Consider the following 19807-nt stretch of genomic DNA (forward strand, 5'->3'; position numbering starts at 1 on the left):
GAATCTAGGCTTCTTCTGCTTCAATAGCTTTGCAAAAAAACTTGGTTTTAAATTTTAAAATATTGACACCAATGAGAAATACATACAAGTCCAAACAACGGTAATAATAATGCACAACACCGGATGATATATACCGTAAAACGGGGTGAATAGAAACAAATTTGAACTTTGGATTAAAAATTTACTTATTTTTTGTTAGTTGAAAACAAAAAAATAATATACAAAACTCAGGTCTATAGTGCCCCTATCACTGTATGATATTATTAGTAAATATTTTTGTTTCAATAAAATTAAAAAAAATAATAACATGGTGTTTCTAATCACCCCACAGAAAGGGGTGAATAGAAACAATAGTTATAAACCATGGTTGTTTCTTTTTAAACCAAAGTGGGGTGAATAGAAACAATTAAATATATATTTTTCTCTTAGGAAATAAGTAGATAAAATGTTATTTCACAATATAATGGTTTATTACTGTAAAAAGTGAGAAAAATTAACAAAAATGGTGTTGTCACATATGTACAAACAAAACAAAACAAAACTCTCTACCATGACCAATGGGCTGAAGCATTAATAAACTGTTAAATCAGTCAGGTCATCCTCAAAACATAGCATGTCTTTAAAACGAGCACCTGAATTGAGAACTGGTGACGACAGTTTTCGGAAAACATCGTTTTTCGAAACAAAAGATTCTTCTTCAGTCATTGTGAACTTTTTGGTTTGTGGAACTCTTTTTAAAAATGTCCCAACAAAACCATTGTCCATAAGGTAACTAACTTTACAGACATAATATCTAAACGATGTTTTTGTTTTTCCATATATTTTGACCACCATGTAATCACCTTGGCTTATGGAGATACCAGTGTTTTCATCTTGATCAGAAGAATTTGAAGATATCAAAATTAGGTCATCATCGCTGTCCTGCACTGAGTAGGCACAATCATCCTCTGATGATGAATCAAGAAATTTTCTGTTTTTCTTGGCATTTATTTTCATTGGCTTGGCCTGTTTCGATGTACAAGGGCTTGGGTCACTGTGAAGTGAAGTATGGAGGGTTACATTCTCCCCATCCACTTCCTCAAAGTCATCAACGGTAACACTTCTGCCGGGCTGGACCTTTACTTTTGTCCTTTTTTTCTTTGGTTTAGGAGTCTGGTCTTGCCTAAGACTTTGAAGGAGTTCCTTAAAGATCTTGTCAACAGCATTAGTGGATTCTTCAAGGTTTATCATAGCCTGGTTTTGGTCTATTCCAGTACCTGGGAGCATTGACAACACATTATTGCGGTTTAAGGGCACGATCCCGCATTTCCTGAAACCTGCAATAACATTTTTTTCCTTCAAGGAGACACACAACTTTTTCAAAAGCAGAGGAAATTTATCCTTAGGAACTGTTGCCTCATTTCTTCCTGGGCCTTTCTTCCATTCCTCTAATATTTGGCGCCAAGTAGTTTTAAGAGGCCGAAAAAATGCCACGTCCAGCGGCTGTGTTAAGTGTGTTGAATTTGCTGGTAGAAATATAAATCTTATGTCATTATCTTGACACAGCTTAACCGATTCTAATGACAGATGCGAAGATAAATTGTCTCCAATGAGAAATTTCTTCCCGTCTAGCTTTTTCAAATATGGGATAGCAACTGTAAGGACCCAGTCCTCGAAGCAGAACGAATCGAACCAGCCAGATTTCGTCCGATTATATCTTGCATGTTTTGGCCCACCTTCAGTCCAGGTTTGATATAAATGCAAAGCCTTATACACAACATAAGGGGGTAGTATAGTGCCATCTGCAGCGGCAGCAAACATCACAGAAGTTGATGCCTTTGATGAGTTCATGATCCTTTCAGGATATTTAGTTCCCCTCCGTGTGATTATCTTTCGTTTTCCTGGATCGTCCGTAAGGTTCGTCTCGTCATAATTTATTATGTTAGATGGTGGCACATTCTCTATTTCATTTGACAATTCATCAAAGTAACTGTTGATGGTTTCTGGTGTTACACCGGCTCTGGAGCGTTTAATGTTTTGGCACATTCGCACTGCCAATTGATCTTTGTGTCGTCTTATAAATGATACCACAAAATCACGACCGGGAAGATTATTCTTAAATCTTTTTACTTCCTTCCCCCTACTATCCAGAAAGTCCTTTACTAGTAGTCTTAAGGTTGTAGAGTCGATAGGATAGCCCCATTCGCTGCATATTTTCAATCTATCTACAAACAAATTCTCTTCTTCAAAAGACAAGGCAGTTTGTCCACCCTGATGTTTAATGTCGGGGCCTCTTTTTACGTGTCTGTATAGTACACTATAATGAATCCCATGTTTTTCAGCTGCTTTCCGCAGGCTAATGCCAGATTCAATGTCAGAGAGGGCATTTTTTATATGATCAGGGCTGTGTTTTTTGTAACCGCCTCCGACAATGGGTTTGTACTTCCGTGGCATATTTAAACAGCAACTCTGAAACAAGAAATATATTATTTAGGATGGTATATAATAACTAGAGAATGGATAATAGGTGTTTATATAGTATTAATATGGCCTACTAGATTTTTTTTTTTAATTTTGCTGTTGTGGGGTGAATAGAAACAAGAGAATTGTTATGTTTCTATTCACCCCACAAACTTTAAAAACCTAACCTGAAAATTTTGAAAATTCTTGGAGATTATTTTGTCAAAAGTAAAACAATAACCAAACCTTACTTTTTTATAATGATGTTATAGGTAGTATTTACAATGCCAATAAATATCGCATAAAGAATATATGTTTACTTACCAGAGAAGTTCAAAGTAGGTCGGAAAACATCTTTAAAACTTTCAAGAGACACACTAGGGTAAACATCAACCTACAGTGCTGCCACACAATCAAACCATAATTTTCTTGTTAGTCTAAAGTGTTGCCAACACAAAAGCAATAATAGTTCAATTAAAATTCAATATAAATGTATAATATTCAAAGCAATACCATGATTATGAAGTTTTGTTTCTATTCACCCCACTGTTTCTATTCACCCCATTCTACGGTATTAAATGGTGGAAAAAAAAGTACCCTTACAAGAGCACGAATGCAAAAACAGTTTAATAACTATGCAACAACAAACTATCGGTTGTTGGAATATGAACAGGAATGCCAAATGCTGATCCAATTACAAGGGTATAAGCATGTTTGACAACATACCAATACAAAAAAAAACACAAAAGCAACGCACATTCAAAGTTACAAAGTAAAATTCAATAACTTTCAAATTGGTACTCTAGTAAATAAAAATTGGTTCCACATAAAAAAAAAAATTAGTAACGGAATAGTCCAAGAATAAACAAAATGTACTATAACATTTGTTATTTCATTTACTTGTCATTTCTATAATTTAAAAGGTATTCCTGTGACTTTATTTTGATAGGTTATCTGCATTTTTTTAATTTGACCCTACAGTTTGTAGTCACATACTCTGGAGATGTAAAAGGTGAATCTAAATTGTGAATTATTTTGTGCTAATTACTGCTGCTGCGAACAAAAGGTAAAATGAAAGAGAGATGTTGCAATATTTTAACAGGAATATCCATTAAAAAATAATAATAATAATACCAAGCATGGCATACAACATTCCTCAAATATTAATTCACCATTAAAAAATTGTATCATGTGCACATCCTTAAGTTTAATTAAGTTATACAATTTAAATTTTGTTTATATATTTATTCAATATTTTTTTTTTTTTTTTACAATTTTTACTGTTAGCATTTGTTTTAATATCGTAAAACGTTCGGTTATAGTTAAATGTATTTCCCTGTATTTTTTTTTTTGTGTTGTGTTGTGTTGTGATGTGTTGTTTAGTTTGTTTGTAATGTTTTTGTCTTTTATGTTCCTCCATTGTGCCTACCACCAAGGTTCCCACAACCATTCGCAGGCAAGTAACGAATGTTGATAAATGAATGAAGGATGAGATCACTACAGTACTCGGGCGGAGGGTACCGGCTCACCTTCGCGACTGGTGGTACGGGGCCTCCGTGTCGCTGGCTTCGAGGTCGCTGTCCACGTGCATGCGGTCCCCGCAGGTGGCCTTGAGGTACGACACCCTCCTCACCAGGCGGTCCTCGTCTGCCGGACCCACGCATCGACATTAGCACCCGGGCACGGCACCAAGCCACTCTTTCGTCAGCGTTCACAATGAGGAAACAGGGAGTCCAGAAAAACTTAAGGGCCCGGGGGTAAATACTTTTTTTCAGGCCCCCTTCTTGCTTTTTTAAACCTCGCAATTAAAAAAAATCGAGACTGTAAATGTTACCATTACCTACCATATATTCTGCACACAATGTATAACTTGTAACATTTCCAATGAATTCTATCAGCAAAAGACTTTTAATTTTCGTCCTTTCACTGGTAATTTTTGACCTAACAGGGTAAACTCAAGCATTTTAAAAAAAAGCTCTAACTAAATTGGGGCTTCACCCCCCTACCCCGCCCCCCCCCCCCCCCACACATACATAACCCAACCCACAAGGGTTATTTTTGGAAACAGATTAAAAGGACTGTACTTCACAGCCAGTGATTGTGTTAAATGATGAAAATCCTAATTCATGCTTATTAACAATCATCAAGCGTGGTCGAGCACCTTTTCTGCAAATTTTTGGGTGTTGCACTCTGCATCTCTGTTACACTACGTTCTAAATTTGAGTTGTTGATTGAAACTGGTAAAGTTGAATGGCTGGAAATTCTGCTACACGCCTGTTGTTGATTGGGTAACCTGTAAAATCCACAAAGGATCTGTGACCCTGAAGCATCATGCACTGTAAAAATCAGTGGAACTCGCAGATAAATATAGGTGAAATTCAGTTACTGGAATCAACTGTGAAATTAACATAGTGAGTGGAGCTTTTGTACTTGAAATCAAATATCACAGATTTAAAATGGTTTTGACTATTTCAAATTAACAGCCTACATATATCATAGTAACTGCTGCCAGCAGCGTATTGAAGGGTGAAAGAGGCAATATGGGCAACTTCCCACGGTAACATGTATCGGTAGATCACGGCCAAAAAGATTATAAGATCTCCTTCAAACAGCATTTTTATTCAAGTGTTATACCTTTTCAAAATATTTTGACCATATTGTGTTTACATAGTGATGTTAAAAAACTAGGGCTGGGCTGAAAGAATCCTCGAATCCCACCGAATCTTCAGTATTCAAAAGATTCAGGATTTGAGAAATATTAATAAATGATTAGATCACTAAACATGTTTTTCGTAACAGGTATATCGCAAAATGCAGTTTGATTGCTAATAGTGGTAGATGGATTTGGTAGACGAATTGTAATTCCCTGGTTTTGGTTTTTAACTTCTGAGAAAATCACTCCTCCCCAAAAACAACCACTCCAAGAGGAGGGCATAAATCCGCCACTCACTGCTACTTTGAATGTGTCTAAAGAAATATTGGTCTTAATGTATGGCACTGGCCAGACCAACTCTAAAGTAAAAAAAAAAACATGTGTACTTAAGGTGTGAAAACATGTTAATGCATTACTACTAGCATTATTCACAAAATAAACATTTAGTTTGCAAATGCCAACTTACACACAACAACATTAAACAGCAATTTAAGCAACACTAAGCCTGTGCAGAGACAGTAAATAACATTGGTCTGCAAGGAAAGTGAAATCAGCTGACAACAAAGATGTCGAGATGCTGAACAGCCAATTCAAAATGACAGAAAAGACACAGTACACCACGAGCATTAACACCGTCCCGTGGGTGTTGACGCTGGAGCAGACGGGGGGAGGGAGGGGAATAGGGAGGGGGGATAGTGAGGCTTTACCCCCCCCCCCCCCCCAAGTGAGGGGCTGGAGGGACGAAAAGTATTTGTAATTATTACATTGCATAACATGAAAAACAGGTTCTTTAAATGATTTATGCAATGAGGAATTTTGATTTTACAACAGTTTCTTGGACATAGGCCATTCGTTGCAGTCTGTTTGTGCCTGATGACGTGAACAGATGCCAGATCACGAAATGTTACAACTGTTTTGTCATAGGAAACCTACTGCGTTTGTTGGTGTTGTCGTTGTTGTGATGCCCATAATACCTGCTTAGGTTCATCATTGGGTTTATCTGTTTGAAATCAGCTGATTTAGGCTTGTTCTCTGTGGGTTAATGATTTCATTTTTCTTTATTAATTTGCATTCTTGACATTTTTATCCATGACAAACAAGTGCATGTCCAAGAAATTGTATTAAATCATGAAAAACAGGGTTGTTACTGCTTTATGCCACTTCCACGCAGTACAAAGTGGGCATTATTACTGACATGTATTTAACTAATTACGAACAAATATTTAGTTTCTTATTTATTTATAGTGTATTACTTACTGTAATAGCACTTTAATCCAGTTCGTTCTGGACTAAAGCCTTACCAGATAAGGGACTTTGCCCGATTATCAAACGTCAATATAGTTTTAACGGGAATAAAAAAAAATTAATATACTTCTAACTAGCTTTGCCTGCAACTTTGTACGCGTCAATGATGAATGTAAATACTGATTTTTATTGGAAGAGTGTGATGATGAAATATAATTTTTTTTAAGGGACAACTTGATTGGATGGAAACATACAAATTTATCATCCCCATTCACCCCCCTTAAGAGAATAATTTTCAAAAATTATGAACACATGTTATTTTATTTCTTTTGAAGAGTATATTTAAAAAGTGTCATTATTGTAAATATAAAAAAAAAGTTTCATCCCCTTTAGGGACGGAAATTTCAAAAAGTCGCTCTTTAGAGCATCCCTAGGGTACTCAAGGAATACTTCCTCCTAATTTCAAATCTCTAGATCCACCCGTTTAGGCTGGCGTCTGTCAGTCAGTAAGTCACAGTACTGTTTTAAAGGTATAGATAAGCTTCTCTACAGCAGAATATTTTATGTACACAGATGTAATATTATGCAAACGTGAAAGGCAAGCCACTACAAAACAGGAATCCACCGAAATAAATCTGAACACAAGAAACTCAAATCGGTGCTGGATCACAGCGCGTGCCAGAACACAGAATGATGGATTAAAAAGAGCACCGACAGTACTGTGACAAGTGGAGGCGGTAACCTATTGAAGTGGACTTTCAAAATTTATCTGAAAAAAATTCTTGTCTGTCTCAAATAAGTAAATTTCACAGATGTTAAACAGCATTAAAATTAATCATTTCAACAAGTTTCCCTAAATCATCAAATTTAGTATCGTTTGTAAAATTTGTTCATCTTAATTTTCACAACGCTGTCGTAAAATAAAAACTATCCCCCTCCCCCCCAGCACTTGAGCCAGGTCGTCGCATCTGGATCAACCTGAAATGGGGAGCGCAATACCCGTGAACTTACCGTTTTCAGACTCATTTTTCTGACGCCACACCACAGAGCCCTCTGCCCCGTTGCCGGCTGTGGCAATAGGAACTGAATTAACAGGAACTGGAAATAAACACGAGCACAACACGTACATGCTACAGGAATGACTACCACACGGACATGGGGTGAAGGAACACAAAACAAAAGGGCAACTAGCATGAATAAATCTCACTGCAGACATTCAGTAGAACCCTTTTTTTCTTTCTTAGATTTTACATTTTACTGCACTTTCCTAGACAGTGCCAGTCATGGCGTAGTAGACGGAATTTTATTTCGCACGAGAAGGGGGTGATTAAGGAGGTTTAGCACTTTCTCAGGATCAAGCATAACCACACTGTCAATAGACATTTATGATTTAAGTTAAGACATCAAGCATATTCTGTGAAGTGGTGTTAGGGAAGTTACTCTTCAACACATTAACAAAAGAAAAACCAAAGAGAATCCCTATTTGCACAATTGGGGAGGGGGAGGGTTTTTTTGAGAGTTTCCAAATCCCCCCTTTTTATCATTGTGCACCTGGAGCTAGTACATGCTCCTCCAAAAACATTCCCTTCCTAATCTGGCATTAGTTTTTTTTTTGCCTTGCTCTTTTGAGGAAAAGATAAAAAGAGGGTTTCACTGAAACTAAATAAAACATCTCAAAAACTACTTGCACGAAACACAAGACACAGCTCACACAAACTATCCTTCTTACCTTACCAAACAGAAGCGTCACCTAGCCACGCCCTTACATTTATTTACGACAACATTAACATCAAAACATCCGCTCCAAGGTAAATGTGCACGATTATAATTCCTAAAGTGAGGTTTCAACAAGGAAATAAAGTGCTGGTTTCAACGTCTCTGAAGTGGTTTAATTCACTACTACCAGCACGGGAAGATATCATTTTAGGAGAGTCATACCATCAAATCAAATGATAAATTACACAGTCGCATAAATTAAAAAAAATGTAAACACTGTTACTACTCTTACACTTCCTGTTCTTTCATTTTAAAATGTCTGAAAGAGTACTTAGTCAAATGCAGTTAAATGAGATTTACATAGAGACCGGTAGACTAGCCTATATGCTTACGTGTGAATAACCTATCATCCTCATAAAAACAGAAATTTTTCTGTATGAAATACTAAATGGTTAAAATATTTATTTGACTATTCCTATGAGAGAAATGAGTTTGAGAAATATTATATACATACATGTAATAAAATTCCATTAAAAGGATTTTACGCTGAAATGTAAGTAAATATAAAGTACGGAAGCAAAATAAAATGCTGCTCTCTCTCTCACCGAAATAAAACTTTAATCGTAAAATTTTGATGCTCATCCGTTTATTTTAAGTGGCAGGTGTCTGCAACGCTACAAAGATTTTCCTCAAAAATTTCGAAGAACCAGCTAAGCAATAATGAAAAATGGGCATGTATGGCTTCGCCTGAATCACGATGCAGGGGCATGCAGTTAGTGGATGCGAGTGTCAATGCAGTCCCGCAAAGGCCGCTGACCTGTGAGAGCGTCGTCGTCGCCCGGGTGTCCCGGCGGGGCGGCGGGGGGGGCGGCCGGGTGGAGGGGGCGGGGGAGGGGCAGGTGGTTGGGGCGGGGCACCGGGGCTACCGGGGGCGGGGGTGCAGGGGCCTCCTCAGCCTCCTCCGTCTCCTCCTGCTCCTCCATGGCGACTGCCGCCTGCCGCTTTAGCGACCTGCTCGAGCGTTCTGAAGCCGGGCGCCACGCAACAGAAAGTAGCAGTGAGAGAAATGTAAAAAAAAAAAAAAAAAACACAACGTAAAACAAGCAAAACAATGAAAAAAACAATTCTAGTTACTAGCAAACTACATACAGCAAAAAAAAAAAAAATTAAAAAAAAAAAAAAATCAAGTAATAAGATTTTATAACGTTATCCAATTCCCCCAAACAACAAGTTCAACCACTCTGCCAACATAAATACAAATTACAAATCATAAATAAGCACAAAAATTCTCAAATCTACCACTTTTAAGCTAGAAAAAAAAAACGTACGTATGCTAACTAGAAGACAAACTACCGAACGATATACATTGCGCACACTCGCTGTAAGAAGCAGGCCCAAAGCTTGACAAAATAATGTGAACTCAGAGTGGAAACTGCACCGTGCAATGACACCGGCCAGCTGAATGACAAACTACCATGCCAGGGAGTTGTTATCACGTCTACTTACCTTCCCAACACACGGGTCATCGCCACTATCTCGCTGTGAAGTTTTACCGCTACGACAACCAACCGCGAGACAACATCCAAGTGGCAAAGCAAGAACGCTCTGCCCTTATTTATATGTTGTGAGTGTCGAAAACCTTGCTACAGTTAACGAAGCAAATGAAAGTGGTGGAACATTATTCTGAATTTTCCACCTCACACTAAAAAAAAAAAACAATTTGGATTTATGAAACAGAATAATTTATGGAAAATTACCTATGTCAAAACAAATAATATATATATTTATAAATCTATATGACTCAATTGCCATGCAGTAAATAATTATATTATAAATTCCAGAATGTTTGTTTCATTAACAAAGTTTGATCATTGAAGGGAAAAAAAAATATTTTTTGTAGAAATAACATACATATAGGGTTAATCTTTCTGCTACATAGCTAAAATAAAGATCACAGATTACAGTATATTTTCATATTTTATAAAATTAATTTCACAATACTGCCAATAAATGTTTAGAAGAAAGATCAATACTAGTGCAGCACATAACAGTGTATGCTATGCTTAACTGACTAAACTTATACAATTTTTGATAATGAGTAAATGATCTGCAAAATAAATATAAAATCATACAAAAAATTACTAAAAAATTATTCTTTTATAAAAACATAAAAAATTAATTTTTAAAAATGTTGTACAGTAATGGTACAGTAGGATGATATCAATTACCATCAAAGACCAGTAACATCACTGAGTTTATTATACACAATTAACAAATAAAAAATATCAATTTCAACACAAATAAGTGATTATTTTTTTAGTGTTACAACACAGACAAGGAAATAAGTTAAAAATAAAGTACATAAACCACATGCAAAGTTCAAATGGATAGTAATTTTATATGATGGTGCTTCAATGCACATCACTTTAGTTATTAGTATATCACTGTGACCCTAAAACTTATATGGTGTTTTTCAGGAAAATAAAAGATTTTCCAAAGTTATGAAACGTGAACACTGGTATAACATTAACCACATGAGCTACCACCAATGTCACAACAAGCATTGAATGTTTCACCAAGATCACAATAGATGCACACATGTTATTACAACCATACACACCACCAACTACAATCATGGCGGAGAAACTCTAATTACCGAGACTGAGACCTGGTTTTTTCAAGTAGTTTTGGGCCCACCCGCTAGATAGTAGCTTTCATAATATATTACTAGCATAGCTATATTGATTTTGAGAAGTAATGCATAAGTTATCATCATGCAAACACAGTAAAATATTAATTCACTTAATTTTGGTAACCACATATTTTGTGGCATGGCATACTAGAAATTTTGCATCTCCTTATAATTTATATAGAACATACTTTTTCTTTATTAAAAATCAGCATTAAGTGTTTCTCTCAGATTTTAAATCTCTGTTACTAAGAAATTGGTCATCAAGTAGTTAAATTAACATTATAAACTCAACACTTTGGATTTAAACCATCCATTTGAATAATTTTTGCTTACAGTTGTGGGCCAACCCAACAGGTAGTGTCACATGTAGCACTAAACATGGTCTCAGTTTCCACTGTAAGAGTTGCAGTTCTATATCTCCCTCCAATCACCACAAAATAATACATACCATCCAGGCAGAAAAAAAAAAAAATACTAAAACCAAAACTAATACAACAATCAAATAACACCATTTAGCTTAATAAAAATATCATCCGTACCACAAAAAAAAACATATTTCACAGATATTAAAACTGATTAACACCTTCACTACAAAAATCGCCACTAACAAATAGTACATGAAACTGCGAATACCCCTAAACACCAACATGCACCCCATCTGCATCAACAATAGTCATGCTGGAATCACAAGATGAGAAGATGGCGATGCAACAGCTAAATGTCGCGTTAGTGTGAACATATAAAAATAAAGATTGTATGTAAAGCATTTCTTGCTTTTACATGCACACCAAACATATGACAGCCATCAATACTTACAAATTTTCTTTGATCAATATGGGTGAGAGAAATTTGTTTAGTTGAAAATTTACACAATATTACAAGAATCACTCTGCATAAACACAACTCAGAGATATCACAGATAAATTTAGTAAACAAAACCATAAAAATATGAGAATAATAATTTATAATTATAGTGTTGGGCCAAATATAAATTTTCTCAATCCAAATCTTGAATTTGAATCCCAAAGAGTAGCTCAAATATACCCCTAAAATCCGAGTCTAGGTCTCAAGGGTCAAAAGTAAACTAATACACAAGAATTAAAAAATTACAATTTTGATATTGAAACATTCAACTCTTTAAATGTTTTGTTTCGCAAACAAAGTTTTTAAGAATTAATCCATATTATAACTTTAATTATAAAAACACATGTTAAATTACAATACCTTGGAGAATAGTAACAGAATAGGTACAAAGAAAAAAATTGACCTTGTAAACTTCAGAGGTTATCAGTGTTTAATTGTTTAATTTACTTTATTTCCTATAATATTTTTCTTAGATTCTTTTTCCTAGAATATAGAATCCTTCGAATACTAAGGATCTGATAGTATTTGAGGATTTGATTGGCAAACCCCCATACAATTACCAATGTGACATTAACAATCTTTCGAAAACAAAATTCTGACTCGCACTTCAGTAACAACGTGCAAGCAACACAATATAAATAGAAAATATTTATAATCAGTATGTCTGTCGCATTCACAATTTTTTGTCCGGCTGATATCATAGATGTATATGTCAAATTTTATTGGCTATAAATCTTTGCATCACCACCATCCCGCTATTGTGATTCCTGATCACCACTCTCAAAACCACCACCAACTTTAAACCCACCTACATAACGTATTTTGTCTTCGTTCAGTTTTTCCACTAAAAGCTATAAGATTCTTATGATTTGAACTATCAGGGAATTGTTCATTTGTTCTGCACATCTAAAGCAACTGCTAAGACATCTGTAATAGAACTGAACTACTTGAGAATAAAACTAACAGTGTTTGTCTGAACAATGAATTACTTGTTTGTATTTATTTACAATAAGTTATGACATCATTTACGTGGTTCATTTTCTATTCAACAAATGTGTCCTAAATTACCAAATTAACTATGAGGCAGCTCAGAAAGTAAGTGTACTGCGACCATAACGTTTTTTTTACAGGGTTGGCAACAGTGAGCTACGTGCTGTGATCCATTTCCTGCTCGCAGAATTAATAACACCTACCAAAAATTTTTCACGAATCCAAACGGTTTACGGCGAAAGTGTTATGAACAGAACAAATGTGTTTAAGTAGTGTAAGGATTTTAGTGAAGGCAGAAAAATTGTTCATGACAAACAGATGGCTGGAAGACCTTCCATTTTGACTGATGAGTTGGTGCAAAAAATGGAGAAACTGTTTGTGAAAACTATCAATTGACAATGGATGAAATTTCTGCGATGATTCTACAACTCTCCAGAACTCTCTTATACGATACACTTGCAGAAACGCTGGCATAACGGAAACTGTGCGCAAGATTGGTCCCAAAAAGCTGACAGAGCAGCTCAAGAAATATCCAGTCAATAGGTAGCGCCAGCGAGTTTCTAGACACACGTCAATTGGAAGGTAAGGATATTCTGAGCTCTATTGTGACTGGAGATGAAACGTGGGTGGCTCATTACACGCCTGAGACAAAAACACAGTCCTCACAGTGGCTTCACACCAATTCCCCACCTGCCAAAAAAAATTCCAAACATCAATTTCAGGCAAAAAAAAAAATATCACGGTCTCAGTATTATGGGACCGAAAAGGCATCATTTTGGTAGAATTTCTGGCATCATTTTGGTAGAATTTCTGACTCAAGAGCGACACCACCACTGCACAATGATATTGTGAGACCCTAAAAAAAACTCAAAAGGAGGTGAAGGCAGACGACAGGAGTGTGCTTATTGCACAACAATGCCCGTCCTCACACAGCCTCAGATCCCAAGGCACTCTTGGACTCATTTGGTTGCGATGTTTTTGAAACACCCCCCCCCCCCCCCCCCCCCCCCACCACCTCCCCCACACACACAACATATTCCACTAACTAGGCACCTTCAGATTATCATCTTTTCATCTCCCTGAAAGCACAAATGGGTGGCATTAAATTTCCAACAGACGAGCAGGTGCAGAAAGAGGTTCTGATGTGGCTGCAGAGTTCATTGAAAAAGGCATAAAGAATCTTGTGCCACAGCTCACCACGTGCACTGAACAAGATGGCGATTATGTGTAAAAATAGTCAACAAGTGTATCAATGACATCCTGTAATTTTTTTTTCACACTTTCTTCTAAATAAATATAAAAATCTAGTATACTTACTTTCTGAACATGCCTCATACTTATCTCAGAATTTCACTTTGCCTCTGGTACTTAGAAACCACCCCAAAAACACACACTATTAGCCCACTTGATACTAAACATACATGCTAGCTGTTACATAACATATGCTATGCACCACTGTATACTTCATAAATGCTTTAAAATTCTTTGGGTTTGGGCACTGAACAATTTTAGGTACTTTTGCCCATTCACAAACAGGTTAGCAGTTGTTTAAGGAAAGTAAGCATCACACCTAAACTGGAAAGCTGTCAACCATAACAAAGCAACAGAACCATTTAAGAATTTAATTGTAGCTAAATAACATGCACGTCAAATGCAATACACACCTCTCCCATACACTGTGACTAACATCAGCCAATTAAATTTTTCTTGCAGTAACATTACACATCCAGATTAAAAAAACATTTATATTATATAGTCATTAATATAAAAAAGAAAAGGAAAAAATCTAATGGGTGAAACACATGAATCAGGTACCTCTGCACAATTGTGAACATTTTGTTCACTTCACTCCTGCCTACCACAGACATTACAAATATACTTGTTAATGAAACAAACATTAAGTTCAAAATATTTTTTTAATCTTATAGAGAGAAAACCTGAATCGAAGATAAATAAACCATTACAGCAGTATGCAGCTCGTCATTTGTGCAGATATGTGGATTACCAGCTAGCAAGGTTTCACAACACACTCACAACACAAAAATAGTAATGAGATAATAGAGTGAACACAGACATAGAGCGAGTTTATGCTTATGTTCACTGCATCAAGTTAAAAGTCAATGTGCAGAAAAATCGTCCCCACTACCAATCCCTTCGCTTCTCAAAACCCCCCGCCATGCTTACACTGGTGATGGTGAATTACGAGGCCAAGTTTGTAACACTAGTATTTTTTGAAGTTTCAAACTGATATCATTTCTGGTAATGATATGCGCATTTAAATAACACAAAAATTAGTTTTAAGGCAATTTTAATTTTCAAGTTGTGCTGATTTTGATATGGATATGTTTTAATAGAAAAAAAAATTTACAGCATTTTTTTTTACACCCTTGATATTTTTTGGTGAAGAGAACATGTCACCTGTTTAAAGGCAGGGGGAGATGTTCGGACCAAAAAAAATTTTGCTAAATGCGCAGACCTATGCATGCTCTTTATTCTATGGTTTAGAATTCAGGGGCGCAACAACTAAATTTCCAAATAGGGGCGGGGGGGGGGGGGGGGGGGGGGGGGGGGACCGGGGGCTGTCCTCCCCCGGGAAAAAATTTGTATTTCAAGGCTGGAAAAACGGTGCTATTTAAGCGGTTTTACTATCTAAAAATTGATTACACAGCACTTTCTTTGCCCCCGTTTGCCCCCACTTACAAGGTTTCAGAGAGGGGGGAGTGGGGGGCAAAATACCCTTCCCCCCCCCCCTGTTGTTGCACCCCTGGTCGAGATATCCTCCCTCACTCCGAGCAGGCAGGAGGGAGAAGGAAGGACTCACCCGAGACGACGGGGGCGCGGACCGCCGCCAGGTAGGAGTCCTGCCTCACGGCCTTGTGCCTCTGGGGCTCCTCCCCGCGCGGGGCCCAGTCGGGGGCGGCCCGGCCGCGCGAGGCTACGGCCGCGGCCCACGACTCGGCCGAGTTGGAGCGCGCGCGCGGCCGCGCCGGGCCCGAGGGGTCGTCGCGGAGGCCCGGGGAGCGCGGCGGCTCTGGGGACACCACACGGGCCAGACACGTGACCGCACGCCCCACGAGATCACGCACCGATACACCAATACAGAATTGCAAATAAACAACATTTAAAGCACTTTTAATCAGCGCCGAGAACCACACCCAACGTACCAACAAAGCGATGCAACACAACAACCACGTACAAATTATTCAACAGACAGCGTAGCAAAGAAAATATACATATAGAGTTCAATTTAAGACAATTATTACAGATCTGACAAACAATCAAAAACCAAGCCACCATTAAAAGTGGAAGTACTTTACACAAAAAATAAATAGTATTCTTGCTGTAGAATGCAGAACGGCCTAATTATGTAATGATTTCTAAATCTTATTTTGGCATTAGTTTACTATTACCATAAATTTGTAATGGTTAAAACAACTCTCGGCCTAATTATGTAATGATTTCTAAATCATATTTTGGCATTAGTTTACTATTACCATAAATTTGTAATGGTTAAAACAACTCTCGGGTACCCTCTTTTATCGCATAATTGTCGCACTCGCATAATCATCGCACCTATAGTTAAGGGCGTAAAATTTTGGATAAAAAAACTTCTCCCGTAAAAATGGCATTATGTTTTTGGTCTCGTTATTAGATTCAGAGTGCTTTGTGTAGGTATCTTTTCCATATTAAAACTGTGTATTTTAAAGTAGAAATGTTATATTTATTAGGAAATTAACTATTTTACTTATTAAATTAACGGAAATACGAAGCTGTCTGATGTGTAAATTTTCTTTTAAAGACGTTTCTAAATGTTATAACCTTTATCTGTTTGTCAGCGTCACCGTGGTGTACCGCTTATAAAAATGTAGCCAGCGCTAGTTGGCATCATTAATGTTTAGTTTTTTGCTTCCCGTATAGAGTGCGCACACGTAGTCTAATATTGATAACTCGCCGATTGGATGCAACGCGCGCTCTCTGTCGACTGCCGAGTTAACTACATTTGATGGCCCGCACTCTTTCGTGATAAATGTGTACTACGACAATAGTTATGCATTAGTTCACGTCACATATTCAAGTGGCTTGCATTCGGGTCACAGATTTTGTTTTTCTATTTAAAGTTGAAGAAAGGTTTTTGTTGTATGAATTATTAATATATATTGTTTGGCGTGCACTTGTATAATTCTTTTTTTTAAATAAACTTACTTTCTATGAACTGGTTTTGTATTTATGAATAACTTTACCTAACAAAAAAAAAATTTTCCCCAGAATCGTCGCAAACACGGTACTTTGCAAAATTGACATTTACAGTTAAAAAATTTTGTATATACTGTGGGAAAGTATTAAATTATTTTAAGTATTTTAAAAGAAACATTATCCTTCAAAAGTTAATCTCACTATGCACTTTGAATGTCACATGTGTGATGATATTTAATCAGCAACATTGTGTTTTAAAAACCTTTCATTTTTCAATATATTCTGCAGAACTCTATAAAGGTGAGTTAAAACTAAGCGTGGGAGCTGTGAGGAACTGCAGAGACCATTATCACAAAGAAATATACAACTGTACACACAAAACGACGAATTAGAGCTAAGAGCAGTTATGAATGAGTGCATAGGTTCTGGAAAGTAAACAAGCATGTACAATATGTGTGAACAGAAACACAAATGTGTTTATACAAGCCTCTGATTACCACCACAGCTACAGATAGCATGTATATGTATATAATGTATTTTTCTAGGTTCCAACAAATTGATCTACTTTACATCATACTGTTAGCATAAAGAAAATAATTTTGAAGTCAAAGCAATTTCACTATTAAAATTAGGTATTCTAAGAAAGAATTAGGTGTAAATTAAAATTAAATTCATAAATTGGTATTACATTATATTTTTTTAAAAAAAACCATCGAAATTATGTATTTACAAATGCTTGCCTATTTCCTGTATATAACTGTAGTTGATTTTTCATTGTATTAGACGGGATAACTCTTTATGTACTGTAAAGTACTGAAAACTATTTTGATATTAGAAACATCAATTTTGATACATGATACTGAAAATTCTTGAAAATTTTATAACCTAATACAGCTCAAAAAATGTATAAACTAATACTTGAAACCATAATAGAGCACTGTTTAAACCAAATTTATTCACAAAAATTTACAATATAATGTTTGTAGCAAAATTCCCTAGGCATTAATAAATCTATTTGTCGAGACAGAAATTCACACCTATGGTAGTACCCTACATACAGAAACAAGCTATTAAAACTATGCCGAACCCAAGGTCATACTGACACAATACACAAGTGTATAGCACTGGAATTGAGAATGAGGCCAGGTTTGAATAAAACAATAGGAGGATTTGTCCCATAACAAGCAGCAGAATTGTTACTACTACATTAATTTTAATACATGTTTCCCGCTGACTAACACGAATCAACGAAACATACAAACTGCTGAACACTGCAGTTAAATTAAAACCCTTCCGGAAAAATGTCACATACCTGAGAATTAATTGCAAATGTAGCAGTTTATCCAATTACTATCTGACTGCTAGTAATCTCTGTTGAACTTTTAGGCATGAATCTTTTCATTATAAGGGGCTTTCATATGACTGCATTGTCCCGTTGTTTGTGGTTTTTATTGACTAATGTTAGCCAATGGAAGATTCTCATGTAAATTAATACAGCAGTAATACTTCACCTCTGCCATTAATATTGTTATTTGTTATAAAGTAGAATTATTGCTGAAATTCCAATTGAAATTGGATAAAATAGTACTTTCTGCGAACAACAGAAAAAAAATGGTTGCACACTTTTTTTCCCCCTTTACTTTCCCAATTCAATTGAAGAATCTGTCTGACTTAATGCTGGGTACGCAAAACACTGCAACAAATTTCCAGTTACTTTTAGCTTCCTTGTAAGTTATGGATGTCCACCCCAACGACTATCTCAGTGCTCATCTCTCGCCCCTTTTAGTCTGAAGAGTCAGCAGAACTAAAGGCAAGAGTCACAAAGCAAAGAGGAAGCAATATTTTTGTTAACTATGTCAAAAACATCTATGTGCCAAGTACGAACAACCATGTAACATAAAACAATGCATGTGATAACTACTAAGGAAAGAAAAATTTCAAATCAATGTCTGCATCTGTGAAATGAAGAGAATAGTAGTAAAATGGTGTGGAAGATGAAAAGACCATCTGAAATGAAAATATGTCAAAACAAAACAAAAATGTGAGCGGGTCTTCAGTTCTCGCCAGTGATGTGTAATTATCTAACCTCGGTAACAGGATAATTCATGAGTTCTCATATGCAGACAAACTTATCATATGAAACTCTGACACAAAATTTAACGTAAACTATCTTAAAAATAATACTGAGCGTGATAAAATTATAAAATTATGTTTTCAACTAAATTTCTTGAATGCAAAACACATGTAGTTTCTGCACCCACAACAAGAATTTGTTGCTGGAGCATCTACATCAAATATTGATTCATTGGATTGGCAGAGCGTAAGGTTAAACTAGATAACGAAAAGGGCTCCGAAAAAAGCCAAAAAGACTTGAAAAATACTAAAGCCCGGCTTTGGACCCGATTTTCAACAAGGAATTTTATCAAAATACTGTCCATCTTGTTAAAATTCACTAAACAGTTAATGCTCTAACGTTTCCCTTTAGCTCTATGAACTTTATTTTGTGCCATCTGCCACAGATGGCAGCACCACGGTTAAAAATTTCCATTCATTCCTTCCTTCCAATCACGAAATTACTCCTACCAAATGCTGTACACCGAGAGCTTAAGATGTTTACACATCATAAAAAAGTGAATGAGCACATACAGTGTGAGGTACATACATATAGGCACAGGGTGCAGGTGAGACAAGAGGGGGAAAACGGTGAACACACAGCAGCCCACACGTAACAATGAGTGCACTTGTGCGCAGGCACGAGCGGTCTCGGAGCCGCCAACTACCTGTCGTCTCCTGCTGGAAGTCCTTTGGGGGGATGCAGTGCAGGTATTTGCTACCTACTGGGACCGTTCTGTTTCCTGACCGGCCGCTCCCCTCCGACGGCAAGTTTCCCGCTGCGTACATGAGGGAACCATGGAACTGCACTACGCTCTCACTCAGAATCAACACGCCACATACTAGGTGGGACTCGTCAATGGCTCACACACAACACTATAAACAATCTTAACTTGTTTACC

The 19807-nt window shown here is 36.6% G+C and overlaps 2 protein-coding genes across 7 annotated transcripts in view; both read right to left on the minus strand.

Moving 5' to 3' along the window:
* Positions 1-19807, minus strand: part of LOC134539703 (rho GTPase-activating protein 23) — a 492628-nt gene that overhangs the window by 86948 nt on the left and 385873 nt on the right. For 5 of the 6 annotated variants that reach the window (XM_063381919.1, XM_063381922.1, XM_063381917.1 and 2 more), the window contains 5 exons: positions 19574-19684; positions 15421-15630; positions 8871-9077; positions 7349-7435; positions 3969-4086 (listed from right to left, as the gene is read on the minus strand). In XM_063381919.1, the coding sequence (XP_063237989.1) occupies positions 3969-4086; positions 7349-7435; positions 8871-9077; positions 15421-15630; positions 19574-19684 (733 nt within the window). The remainder of the gene's footprint in view (positions 1-3968; positions 4087-7348; positions 7436-8870; positions 9078-15420; positions 15631-19573; positions 19685-19807) is intronic. The other variant, XM_063381920.1, reaches the window with a different exon arrangement.
* On the minus strand, positions 139-3004 carry LOC134539705 (uncharacterized). The gene is made up of 2 exons (XM_063381925.1): positions 2764-3004; positions 139-2448 (listed from the first exon to the last, which is right to left on the minus strand). Exon 2 carries the CDS (start codon positions 2431-2433, stop codon positions 571-573), a length of 1863 nt encoding a protein of 620 aa, XP_063237995.1. The 5' UTR covers positions 2434-2448; positions 2764-3004; the 3' UTR covers positions 139-570.

This window comes from Bacillus rossius, chromosome 15 (assembly GCF_032445375.1).
Source record: "Bacillus rossius redtenbacheri isolate Brsri chromosome 15, Brsri_v3, whole genome shotgun sequence".
NCBI lineage: Eukaryota > Metazoa > Arthropoda > Insecta > Phasmatodea > Bacillidae > Bacillus > Bacillus rossius.